This window comes from Xiphophorus hellerii, chromosome 6 (assembly GCF_003331165.1).
Source record: "Xiphophorus hellerii strain 12219 chromosome 6, Xiphophorus_hellerii-4.1, whole genome shotgun sequence".
NCBI lineage: Eukaryota > Metazoa > Chordata > Actinopteri > Cyprinodontiformes > Poeciliidae > Xiphophorus > Xiphophorus hellerii.
This window is the reverse complement of record NC_045677.1, coordinates 25,094,775-25,108,254: the sequence shown is the minus strand read 5'-3', so window position 1 is coordinate 25,108,254 and position 13,480 is coordinate 25,094,775. Positions and strand designations below refer to the sequence as shown.

Here is a 13,480-nt window from a genome sequence, read left to right as displayed (position 1 = left end):
ACAAGACATTTTGCTTGTGCACTGTGACTCCTCAGCTGTTTTTATGGTAAATGAGCCGTTATCGTGACACAGCCTATAGATGTTACATACGCTCAGTCGCTCACTTGCCAGTAAATTACCAAATGCAATCTCAAAAGGTTAAACTTTACTTACTTGAATGTTACCAAATTGGAAGTTTTTGTCTGAATGTAGTTCTGATGACTGATGGCTAGAATGTTAGCATGTGGCGTGCCTTTCACTACTACTGCTAAGTAATCCAGTCAGACAGTAGCAGCATCATACATAAGTGTTAAATACTGTAAGTGAGTCCACAGTTTTCTGCAGCGTCAATAGCTACAAAACTTTATGTTGACTTCAGATTAACTTACAAATGGTGATGGAAACTTCTGGGTTTAGCAGTTACCTTGATAATGGCATTTGTCTGGCTGTGTTTTGCCAAGTGTAAAGTTTGGTGGAAGGGGTATTATGGGTGAGACCGTTTTTTTGCAGAAGGATCCTTAGTTTCATACTAAAATGTTTTAGAAAGTTTTAACATGCCTACATTTTTGGGATAATTTCTTTCTGTTTCAATGTGGCTTCGCACCATTACACACAAAAAAAGTCTACAAATACATAGAGGAGGAAGTTTGATGTGGAAGAACTTGACTGGCCTTCACAGAGTCCAGAGCTCAACCCAATGAAACTTATTTGGGATTGAAGAGAAAGGAAACTGCATGCGAAGCCTTTTCAGCCAACATCAGTGTCTGATCTCACAAAGGCGCATCTGAAAGATTAGTAACAAATTCCCATAAACTCAAATCAAAACCCTAAAATCTTTCCAGAAGAGTTGAAGCTGTTGTAGCTCCAATCATATTAAACCCAAATGTAAAGTCATTCAGTGGCATTATGTGTGAAGTCAAGTGAGCAGCTACATTTTGCAATATACAGTTCAAAATAATAGGAGCTTATTATTAACAACGTTTTGTCTCTTCCATTGTTGCCCCACAAATTAAAGTGGAAGGAAAATACACTCTGTTTGATATCAAAACAGATTAAAATTTAAACCCTTATATTATATAGTGTCAATTCAGAAAAGGCCTTGATATGTCTTTTTAATCAACTCTTAGGTTTAGAGTGTAATTTGCATTCTACAAATGCTAGTTTGACTTAGCACTATCAACATTCTCTGACCCTTAAACTGTATTCTTGTTTCCTTAATGCAGTCAAACCTGTAAAAAATATTCAAAACTGAGAAAAAATACAAAATTAATAACTGATTATTGTAAAGAAGGAAGTGTCTAAGAAAAGCCTTGAACGCAGAATTAAAATTCTTGTAACTTTCAAACATTTTGTGGGCAAAGTTGTCAGTACTTTTAACAAACATTTACTTAATAGGTTTAGCTGTCAATAAATGCTTAACATTAAGTGACAGAAAACATTTTAAGATATGCCAGTTTACTGCAGATTTCTCTTTATTTGCTTTGGCCTACTTGCTTTGTTCAACTCATAGTTTCGATTATCCAGTGATTATCACTAAATATGGTTTTGTTACTCAGCTGGACATTTACTTACTAATTAAGTTGGAATTAATAGGCGTAGTTTGACAGAATTTGATGGCTTTACAAAAATGAGTCATTTGTTCTTAAATTTTTCACCAATCTGTAAATGTCTCTTTAAGCTTTAATTCCTGGATTTTATCAAAGATTTTAGTACAGCTCTTCCATCTGAATATTAATACTATGCCTCATATTTAATGTTGTTCTAAGATTTTACTATTACATACAGTATACTTTCTTCTTAAGTGATTTGAAAGGTTTGAGAGTACCAGATGTCACCAAAGCTTTGCCTGATGAGAAAAAAGACCAAAATGAATAAAAGTGATTATAGAGGATAATATGATTAGGCATCCCTGGTTTTTATTGTGAAGCTCCATCTATTGTACCAGTGGGTCATTATATGATGAGAGTGTGAGAGGAGGAGAACATTATCCCCCCGGGTGATGATGCTGGGATGGAAACGATGGAAAAGATGTGGCTAAAAGAGACGGCCGAGTGGCAGAGACAGCTGTGATGAAACGAGAGCTGGAGTAGTAAAGAAACACGAAACGATGGTGCGATTAAATCATCCAAATTTGAGCAAAACGAGATTCAAAAGTAGCAAAAGAAATATTCAGAGTCATTTTTAAGTATGTTATTTTGTAAAAGCCAGATGTACAAACTCCCAATAAAATACACTTAAGCTTGTCATTGTAATGTAACAAATTGTACATGATTTTAAGCAGTGAACACATTTAAGGATATGAACTGTTGACTGTAAACCTACAATGCAACAAAGACTAAGCAGTAAGAAGAAGAGAGTAGTCTGAAACAAGAGAAGAGGAAGAGGAGAAGATATTAGGGGGAGTGTGCGCGTGTGTATTTGGGATGGGGGGACAAGTAGGGTGGGTTTCCCGTAGGGTTAATTACATCTCTGTTCTCTGTCAGTGTGGCTTTCTCCTCTGCGCTCTGAGTAGCCGCTTCAGGCTGACAGGCCACACACGACATGCCCACATTCACAAAAATGCGCCCAAAAATACTCCCACACACACATTTACCATTAAATATCACGACACAATAACAGAAAAATGTTCCTCCTTCTCCTACTTTTTTTTTTATTTCTCTTCTCTCGCTGAGAGAAACTGTAAACTCACAGAGGTGTATCCCAGGAGAAAACTTGTTGTTGAGAGCAGAGTTCTACATGCAGAAGAAAGCCTGTGCTTGTAATAGCTGTTAATTTTGCATAAATCATGCAGAACATGACCCACATGTAAATCACTCATGTCAGCAGGATATCACTTCCCAGCAGCTTCTTCTTCTTCTCCAAGGGGAACAGCTTTACTTTTCATTGTTTTGTCTCATCTATTATGTTTGTCTTTGATTTTTTTCAAGAACAATGACATAAAAATGTATCAATATTTGACATCGATTTCAGGATGCAATATGTTGTCATGTAAACATATAGTATTGGTATTCACACAAGTTCTAACAGTAAAGCGAAACTAGTTGATCAAATGTTAGAAATATATCATTTGTGGTTTTTCTAAATTTACTATGGATTTGTGGTTCACAAAAGTATGACTGCAAGGGAATTTATCAAAGAAGTGACATCTATCAAAACATATCTCTTCACAATATTTTAGGGTTTATATTTAGACATTTAGCTTTGCCCAGAGCCTCAGTCGAACAAGTATTTGACAGCTTTCAAAATCCTGGAATTATATTCATTCATCTCCGTGTTCTCGATAAGCGGGGAAAGAAAAAGGAAAGAAAAAATAAGGGAACTGTTTTTGTCAAAACTTATTCCCTTTCCTATTGTCTAAGACTTCGTTCCCTTTTATCCATCCATCTTATTTTTTTTTCCTTTCCTGCTTCCATTTTTGGATTTTTCCAGGTTCCATATTTGAATCCAACCCAGTGGCTAAATATCTGCCTTAAAATGATTGTGAACAATTGTATTCACACTTTATAAATGGTGCTGAAGAGAACAGAGAACTCTGGAAAGTTATGGAAAAGTTGAGACTCTACTGAAGCACTGTCTGACAGACTGTGTACATCTGAAAGGAACTTAAAACAGTTATCAACCCTCTCCTCACCCTAAACTCTTGGGTTAACAAAGATCACCCAACAGAAGGTGTGTGACAGTACAGAAGGTCACAAAAACTGTATAGATTAGGTCCTGTAAGGGTAATGTGGTCTATTTCGTATGTTAATGTTTATGACACCATCAGGAACAAAACACTGTGTGTGGCAGGTCTGGAAGGGCCTCCAGAAAATAAAAGAAACTTTTCTTCATTGTTAAACATTGGGTCTATGCTGTAACATCAAGCCAACAGTGAGAATGAAAGGATCAATTTTAAATGAACCAAAACTCTAAATTTCACATCTGTCCAAACATAGAGAACCTATTCCTGAGCAACAGTAACTCTAAGCACTCAATTTGCTTTCAAGTGAATTTTGGGTTTTAGTTTAGCAAAAATGTTTGTTTGAGAAATCCCACCAGCATTCCAGAGTGAGATCTGATCTGTGCAGAGCAAACAGCTCAAACTTCATCAAGCTGAGTGACTGAATGAAACGGAAAATGCTTCGAAACACTTAATGCTACTGAAGGTGACTGCGTCACATCATAACAGTAAAGATTGCCATACATTTAATATAGATATATGTGTGAACTTGATAATTTATCTTGATAAATTATATTGAAGTACAATTTATATACTTCAATATTTTCTCTATTTTTTGTAATCATTTTACCATTCACTAGGACTTGTTTTAAATGTGATCATTTTCATGTTAAGCAAACTTAAAGCCATTATTTCTGCCACAGTTTGCATCATTGTCAGTAGCTGCATTTCATAATTAATAAATTATATGATCAATATAATATAATAAATTCACTTAATGGAAACACAAACAATTTTGAAAAAAATTCCTGTTTTTCGGCTGTATTGAAATTTGTATATGTAGTTAAAGTGCAATGGAAATACTTGTTTTGCATCATACAAGTCATGTGATCAACAACGCGATGTTACTACTGGTGGAAAAGACGAAGAAGACGACAGGAAGTGGTAGAAGAATTATGGTTCAACAGGATTTTTAACGGATTCTTGTGTGAGCAAAGTTATTCACTTATGATTTTAATTAGTTTTTTTATTTATTGGAAACACTGCAATTGCAAAATTGTCTTTTTTCTACATTTGCGGAACATCAAAGTTCTGCGCACATTTGTAATGGAAATGCAGCTAGTGTTAAGATGTTTTTTTTAAATAAAATTAAACCTTTCACTACAGCTCTGTAAAATATGTGTAAAAGCGCAGCATCAAGTTTTACCCACTGGTACTTTCATGATTTATCTTTGGCAGTGAGGTTGGAAGGCCTCCTTCCCACGACCCTAGTCTTTAACTTCCTCAAGATTCTTTATCAGATTTAAGGGCTGCATCACTCCAACATGTTAATATTACTTTCACTCAGAAGAAACATATTGATCCAATTAAATGATGCCGTCATAAATCTACTGGGTAGATAAACCACTATACTCATACTATGTTATGATTTTGAGTTGCTGATGGGATTTATTTCACCTATAACCATATTTTTTGGGACGTTTTAATTGGAATGGCTCCCAAAAAGAACAAATATGTGAAATTCCTAACAGGAATTTATCTTAGAATTAGTTCAGTATTTAATCATTACAGATAACATTTTTATTCTAATGTTGCAATAAAAAGTTATCCTGAATGAGAGCATGTATGCACAAGGGAAACTCTTTGAAATTTCTTTCATGAGCTTAATTTTAACCAAAGCCAAGCAGCCTTACTTAATAACAAGGAAGTGCTTTAAACCAGATTTTTCCTTAAATTTTAAATGAAAACACAGATACCAGCAGGCGGTCGCTGCAGTTGTCCTCTGAAATCAGAAGCAAAGACAAAGTAACATCAAAGCCCTCCTTGCGAGAAGTCTGGAGATCCCAGCCCCTTCTGTAAAGGAGCTATTCACACAAATAACACAACATGTGTAATCCTCCTGACAAATCAGGAAATCTCTCTGTTGTGTGCACCTTTGTGGTTGAATCCCGCAGAGATGCGTCCCTCAGATCCACGCCCTGCTTTATTAACCAGTTTTTTGCCTTAATTAGCTAATAGGATTGTTTTAACCATGATCCAAGAACAGAATAGCCCACGGGAAGACAAACACCGACGGTGTGGAAGTGTGCGTGTGTGGGTGCACCCTGTGTGTGTATGCATGCAAGACCGAATACATATGCCTGTATTCTCTTTGTCAGGAGTGAGTCGATGAGATGTGTGTGTGTTAATGTTCACAAGTGCATACATTTGATGTGATTGATCGCCGCTAGTGCCTGAGTGTGCATGCATGAGCCCTTTCACGTGCGTGTGCATTTGTAATCTGAGGCAGCCACCACTCTCTCTCTCTTTCTCTCCGCCTTAATTAACGTGGCTTCTTGCGAGACTTTCCTCCAGAATATGAAACAATTTTACCTGATGATGCAAACAGCTGAAAACTCTGCCTCCCTTCGTGCCTCGCCTCTTCACCTAACACTTTCTTTTTATGTGAGAGCGTTAATGGCTGCCAGTGCTACACTTGTAGTTTTTATATCTGTGTCTTTTAGTGGTGCAGCAATTGCCAAAAGGCTTATTTTGCTGCAGGAAATGTGTGTATGTAAGCAAAATCCTTTGTACTGTGTGATGAAAAAAGCTGTATCACAGCTCGGCAATGATGTTCCTGCAGCACAAGAGCTGGCTTACACATCCGTGCACAGATGCACACAGTCCAACACACAAATTTGAGCCTCGGAGAAGTCCAAGGAAAACCTTGGAAAGAGGGCAAGAAGGAGACAAAGCAGCGGCAGAAGGCACCGAGGAATGACAAATATGGGAATTTAAGGAACTGAGCTTTGAGCGCAGCCAAAATATTGAAATGATTAATAGGATTTTATAAAGTAAAATCTCTAAATCCCTGTGTATCCTTCCCCTTGGCTGATATAGTATTCATGTGGACATACAGTTCCCAGCAACAGAATTTATACTTCTTTGATTTGCTCACATTTTTTTTATGCTACAACTCCAAATGTCCATTTTATTGACAATTTATCCGATAAACCAACATATTAACACAAAACACAATTAATTAATCACAATTAATTCTTTCAGCTCTATATTAACACTCTCCATAACTCATAATATCCCAAGAAAATGCACTAAAGTTTTTGGTTGTAACATTACAAAATGTAGCAAATCTAAAGGAGAAGAAATACTTCTGGAAGACACAGGGACTCCACTCAGACAGGATTTATATTGAAATGCCCTCGTGATAAAAACAAATACTAAAATCAGACTATAAATACACCATATACTCAATAAGAGCACACAATAAATTACTCCAGCTGCCATCATATAGACAGACATGAGTCAATAAGATTAGAGAGGCTGTGTGTCGCTCAATACGGCATAATAAAGGATGGCAGCTCATGGCCAAGATGCAATGAACAGATCCTAAAATTGATTTCCTTCTTTGTCCTTCTGTTGCAGTGTGCTGTGTGCGATTCTCCCAGGAGCCGGCCGACCAGTCAGTGGTGCTGGGAGAACGAGTGGTGCTGTCCTGCGTGGTCTTCAACTACACGGGCATCGTTCAGTGGACCAAAGACGGCTTGGCCTTGGGCATCGGAGAAGGTCTTCGAGGTAAAGGGAGGGGGGAGAAACTGTGTAAAATGAGGAGGGAAAAAAGGTCCTACTTTATTCAACTGCAAAGATCAAAGGGGAGTAAAGAGGATAATTAATTTAGATGTGGTTTCGGTTCAGTTCGGGCAAAAAGAAACCTGGCAAAAAGGTGTTATGGTTGAAAAGTTTAGTTTTTACAGAGGTGATTGGTGTAGCATGCAGGAGAGAGTTAAATGCTCAAAAATCCTCACTAGTGACAATCTGGGCAAAAATGAGTCCGCCGTATCATGGTGAATTAGAGAAAATCCCTCACACTGCTCATAAAAGCAGACACGCATTCGCATTTACATTTTAAGCCGACACGCACATCCGGACCAGCTTATTGAGGGCGAAACAGAAGAATACCCTTCAGTTCAGAGGAAGAGAGAGCGTCACATGAAACCAAAAGAAGTCGGAGTTATGGGGTCAAACCTTTTCCACACAGAGAAGCAGCTCTCTCTGGTGATCAAAGGGATCAGAAATGAAAAATTAATGAGTTAGAGGTCAGAAAAAAGTAAAAGAACTTACCTCAGTTGTTTACATGAACAAGATTTTGGCTACTAAGGTTTACTATATAGCACTGTCGATCTGCTGTTACATAGATATTTTAATTAAAGATGCATTTTTGGAAAAAATTCAGTTGTCAAATAGAAATTGGCTCAAAAACAGCCTAAGATCTCAACAGAACAATGGCTTATCTGTATATATTTAACACTTTAGTGCAATATGATTAAGAATATGTCTTAAGTCAAGACTTAAACATATTCCGATGAACTAAGAATCATACATTAGTTGGAATGCTTATTTTTTAGTAATGCATTCATTTGTCTCTCTTTTTGATCAACACTGGCTACATGATGAAACATAACATGTCTTTAGCAATATCTTGGGGGAAAATTAAGACTGTCCCTTGTTTATTGTTTTTTGTAATAGAGTCAGTATTTCACACCATTTAGTGGGTAAATACATCAGTTCAGGTTTCACTTGTACATTTATTCCGCGTTTTACACTTCTATAATTTTAAAGTAGTGCTAATGCAAATTAAGCAGTAAATATGCTCCTTTCTTGTGTCAATTTGTGCTTTAAAAAATTCCTGTTCAGTGTAAAAATGTTCAATATGTTTGATTTTCATCTAGAGATTATGAATTGCAGCCGAGACTTATTAAAAACCAATAAAATCACCCTTTAGTCTTCAGGAGTTGATGGGAAGGTGATGTAGATGCCAATAGCATTGTTAGCGGCTAACAGTTAGTCATTTTTGACATTTCCACGGTGCAACAGAACAGATCACTCCTTCCTCGTCTATCACTGTGTTTCAGTTTCATCCACCTGGTGCCAAAAATGCAGACAAAAAATCAATTAGGTCTTCTTTGCAGCTTTTCTAACACTATCACTGCCTAGCCCATCTTTATACGTTTAGACTGTCTGGTGTTACATGATGAGACAGATTAAATATAGATCGGCAAATATGTTTCTTCAAAATCTATCTCAAAGATCCTGTTTGGAAATCAAAGTCAAATGTTGATTTTATTTACATTTTTCCTCTGTTCCTTCATGCTGTTCTGTTAACTCATGTGAATTACTAACACTTGGATATTGGAAAGCATTCTTTGTTTACAGCCTTTTTTCACACCTGTTGAAAACTGTTGCACGGTGCTTTAGCACAACCTACTAAAAATACCAATTATCTACTTGTTACTGGATAGTTTGGGAGTTTCCCAACGTTGCAAATGAACGTTGGTGTCTGGAGAGAGCTGGAGTTGAAGTGGTTCAAATGTAGCTTTCTGTTCAACTGTCAGGAAATTCAAGAAAGGAAAGTAAGTATTGACCCAGGCTCCATTCACCAAGGGAGATAAACTGCTGATTCAGACTGATATCTTCTGGCAGTGAAGAGAGCACTCTGAGGAACTCCTGTATCCCACCAACACATCCTCTGTCTGGAGAGGCAGAGCGTCAGAGGAAGTTAAGAAGCTCCTTAGTGACAAGGTGCTGCGCCTGGATAACATTCTCCCAGAGCCGGTAAAGGCTCTGACACTGAAGTGTAGCTCTGGCTGACATGACTTTTCAAATTACGTGGAGATCAGGAAAGTGCCAAAAAAAGGGCACAACGCTCACTGTCCATAAGTAAGCTAAGAAAGATTTCTGAGAAAGAAGTTCCTGTACGATGTTCACATACAGAACTCTTCACATGAAGACCTTGACCATCATCACCCTTCACAGCCCAAGGATCACCTTTGACTATATGCCCTAAACATGCTTTACTTAAAAGTGCCATTTATAACACTAGAGATGAATTCATGTGGTTCCTGATCACAGTGTGAGTGATACCGAGTTCTAAAATTTATCTGACAAATTACAAACTTCTTCAAATTGAGAATTTCAGGTAAACAAAAGTATTTTTACTTTACTTTCTGCTTTAAATGCAATTTAATTGTAAATAAGGTCAGAAACATTTACGACTTTTACGCAAAAAAAGCACACTTGACACACCTATTCATTAAACTTGGCCAAGTACAGCAAGCATCCAGTTGCTCAGCCTCAGGATTTGTTTTCTGAAAATGAAAAAACAATCCACCTCCAAAACTTAGGAAAGTATACATTTCTTAATATGCATGTTTAATTTATTGCAGGTAAAGCAAAAATAAAAAGACTTTACTCTGTATTTTGCTTTTTTTTTTTAAATCTGATTGAAAGTTTCAATTCAACAATTTTGGCGTAAATGTTAAAAAGTTTGGACATCTCTGTTGCAGAGATTGAACGGAAAGGGTTTGGTTTTTTGAGGTAGAGGTGGAGGACGGGTGTAGATCATAGACATGAACTCTGACCTTTTCAGGAAACAAAACATTGATGAAATAGTTCTTGTATTCACTAAATCCGGCAGCAGAACTACTTGGCGTTGACTTCTTAGTATTGCAGTTTAGTGTCATATATTTAGTGTACAGTATCAGTTTATCAATACATGAATTATTAATAAGCAGAGGGAACCTTAGACCATATGTGAGTGAGAGATGAAGTAAAAGAACATATGTTGCTCAATAAAATAAGTTTTCTGCTGTAGTAAAACAAAACTTCTGATGGGGACATTTCTGATTGCGAGGCTGTTTTTATCAACTTTATTTAGTGACCAGCATGTTTAACCCAGGTATAATTGCTAACTACATGAGCAGGCTCTTGGTATATGTTCCAGACTAAAAATATGACTCTACGGTGTCTAAATCTTCCAGCAGGCTGCCGACATTTCCAAATCCTACGTAATCCACTGCAGGTAGAGGTTGAAGGCTCAAAAGGATGAAATAAAGGAACTTTCTATGATCCTGTTGCTGCTGAATCCCCTTGTTGCTTCTCTGTTGAGCTCAGTGTTTCTGCATGAAACTCTCTCCTCCGTTATAATTACATAACAGTCTAAGACAATTTTTAAATCTATAATTGTTTGCGCAAAACACATAGCAAAGAGCTAAAATGAATTTCTTTCTCTCTTTACCGAAATATTGTCGAACGAAACCACGCTCTGCTATTTACTCTGCTTCCATTACAAATGGTCATTGTTTTTCATTATTAGGAAATCTGGAAAATCTGATCAATTTTACCAACAGTTTTTGGCTGTGAGCTTATTTGTTTGGATTGGTTACGAGTCTATTTAGCACAGTATTTTACTGTTACATTCTGCAAACCTGCAGCCTCAGAGTTACAGAAGGACGTCTTTAGCCTCTTATCAAGCAAACACTCCAGCTCGGCATGCGCAGAGTCACACTGTGATGATTTAACATGTGACGGCGATCTGGTGCTCAACTCATTTTACCTCGCAGGTTCAGTAAAGGTCAGCAGATCTTCTTTCTGTTACTGCCGCTCATCGTCACTTTCAGCTTCTCAGATTCCCTCTGTTGCTTCTCCTTCCTTTTCCTTGCATCCGTTTCTCCTCCTGCTCTCTGTTGGTCATTTATGCTCCTTTTGTCCTTGTAGCCCATTACAACACTGTCCTGCTGAAGACCACTCTTAATAAGCATGTTGTCCTCTTTGTCTGCTTTTTCTTTGCTTTTCAGCCGTCTATCACTGCCTCCTGTCCACTTTTCAGACCCAGCTGCCATTCCTTCCTTCATCCCCCGTCTGATATTTATGTTTATGTCGTGCTCTTGACCGGCATGTCCAGCATATTGGAAGTCTGTAATTTATTTAAGTGTGTAATGAATATATCATGAGCCAATGAAGTGGCGCAGGTGCCTGATGTACATTGGGTAAAAGGGGTTTTTGGGAAACGTGATCTGCATGGCTAAATGTGGCTGTTTTGGACAAGTGTAGGCATACATTGTGCTGCAAATTCAAACCTGCAGCTCACCCACGCGTGTGCCTTTCATTAAGCTAAACAGCTCAGCAGCACTTAGTTGTGCAGACAAAAATTAAATGTGTTCATTTGGAAGAGATTCCTATATAATCAATTCACAGGTGCACATTTAGACTCAGTGAATACCTATAAAACACACACTCATCTGTTCTCCACCTGCAGACGTCAGTGGTATCAGTTTATTGTTCTTCCTCCTGCTCCTTCTTCCCCTTCTCCCTGGGGTGCTTTCACCTCTGTGGTTGCTATGCTGCGAGATGCTGGAGTGGGTGATGTAATCTCCACTAATACTTTTGCCACCCCCACCCCCCGCACCCACACCTTCTCCTCCTACTTAACTCACCCTCCCAACACGCCACCCTTCTTGTTTCTCTCTCTGCACCCCAACCTGCCTCCCTCCCTCCTGAATCCATGATGTCATGAGAGGATCGGGCACGCAGGATCAATGAGTGCCCCCTAGTGGGACGTCACGCTCAATTATGTCTTTGTGTGAGAGGCGATGGTTCAAACATAAAGGAGGGGGAGTGGGGGTGCTGCTGTAATTGGAAGAGCGCTGCCTGTAGTTTTGCAGTTTTCAAATCACACAAGGATTGATTTGGCACTTTTCCTATATGCGACTGTGTTTGATCCGTCTTTCTGCAGATGTTTATCTATATATTAGTGGATGTGTGTGTGTTTTTACCATCTTATGTGTGCGAAGGAGGCACATTTCTGATCTCCAGACAGTGCAGTTAAAACAAAAAGAAGTCTATGAAACATCTGAGGTAAACGCTCAATGTTCCCAGTGTGGTTCGATAACAAGCGTTGACATTTCCACATAACGGCACGTCCTACTGGTTCTGTTTGCCACCTCTGATTCATCTAATCAGATTTTGATTCAGCATTTATCTGTTTCTGAAAAGCTTGTATCTTTTGCCTTGTGCTGTAAACAATGCAGGCAGGCGTTAGTCTTTCACACATTTCAAAGAAAATAAAAGAGAATAGTGATGGATGATTAATACATGATGTTTCTGCTCTTAAAAAATGAAGGAACTTTTGAGGAGTAATTAATGATTAAGAATGTTAATTAATGTAATTATTAGAAATTTAACAACCAGAAGCAAAGCTGCTTCATAAAAGAGCTAAGGTTGATACTCTGAACATTCTGGCACAGTTCAGCTCCTGGATAAAAAAGGTGTCTCATTACCCTTTTTCATAAAATAGTTGTGTCATAATCCTGCAAAGATGAGCCACAGCTCAATAATTTGCGAACATCTGAGCTTTCATAATTCAAGCCGGTGTCACTGGCAGGGTCGATACAGAGATATACATTTCTAAACGTCCCAAAAGGTTAAACACATCAGTGGTATTTGATGGTGTTTTAATTTTGTTCTATTTTCAAGTATAACTGCTGCTGAAGTAACTATAATTACCTGAAACCTAGGGATCTTGTCTCTGCAAACTTTGGCATGAGTTGTCCAATATCCATTAAATATGCACTGCTAAGAGATGATGTCTGTGCTTCAATCTTAAATCCCACAATTCATCTTCAACACTGGTCTACCCCTAACAGAGTTTGTTTTGTCTGAAATTCACAGATAATGCTCATATTTCAGTCAAATAAATCCATGCATTTTATTTACACGTTTCTTATATATTGCATATTTCTGACCATAATCCGATTCCTTCTAGGTTTAAAGAGGAAGTATTATGTGAAATTGACTTTTTTGAGCTTAAAGTCATGTTATAATGTTATTCCATCATCAAAAACATCCCTGTAGTGTTACCATGATTCTTTCATGCATGTTAGAAAAATAATTTAATCTGCCATGGCAATCATTCACTTTAAAGGGAACCTGGCGCCATTTGAGGTGCAGCTCCTCCTCAGAGCTGCAGTTTTCAAACAGAGCACCTCTACCCTGCAACTCCCCCACTCA

General features: G+C 37.9%; 1 protein-coding gene and 1 long non-coding RNA gene across 3 annotated transcripts in view; one reads left to right on the top strand and one right to left on the bottom strand.

Annotated features, from left to right (window-relative positions):
* kirrel1b (kirre like nephrin family adhesion molecule 1b) overlaps positions 1-13,480 on the top strand; it is a 107,617-nt gene that overhangs the window by 57,440 nt on the left and 36,697 nt on the right. For both annotated transcript variants that reach the window (XM_032566026.1, XM_032566025.1), the window contains exon 2: positions 7,061-7,210. In XM_032566026.1, the coding sequence (XP_032421917.1) occupies positions 7,061-7,210 (150 nt within the window). The remainder of the gene's footprint in view (positions 1-7,060; positions 7,211-13,480) is intronic.
* On the bottom strand, positions 6,589-13,285 carry LOC116722019 (uncharacterized). The gene is made up of 2 exons (XR_004339705.1): positions 8,411-13,285; positions 6,589-7,230 (listed from the first exon to the last, which is right to left on the bottom strand). It is a non-coding gene; the product is annotated as an uncharacterized LOC116722019 (long non-coding RNA).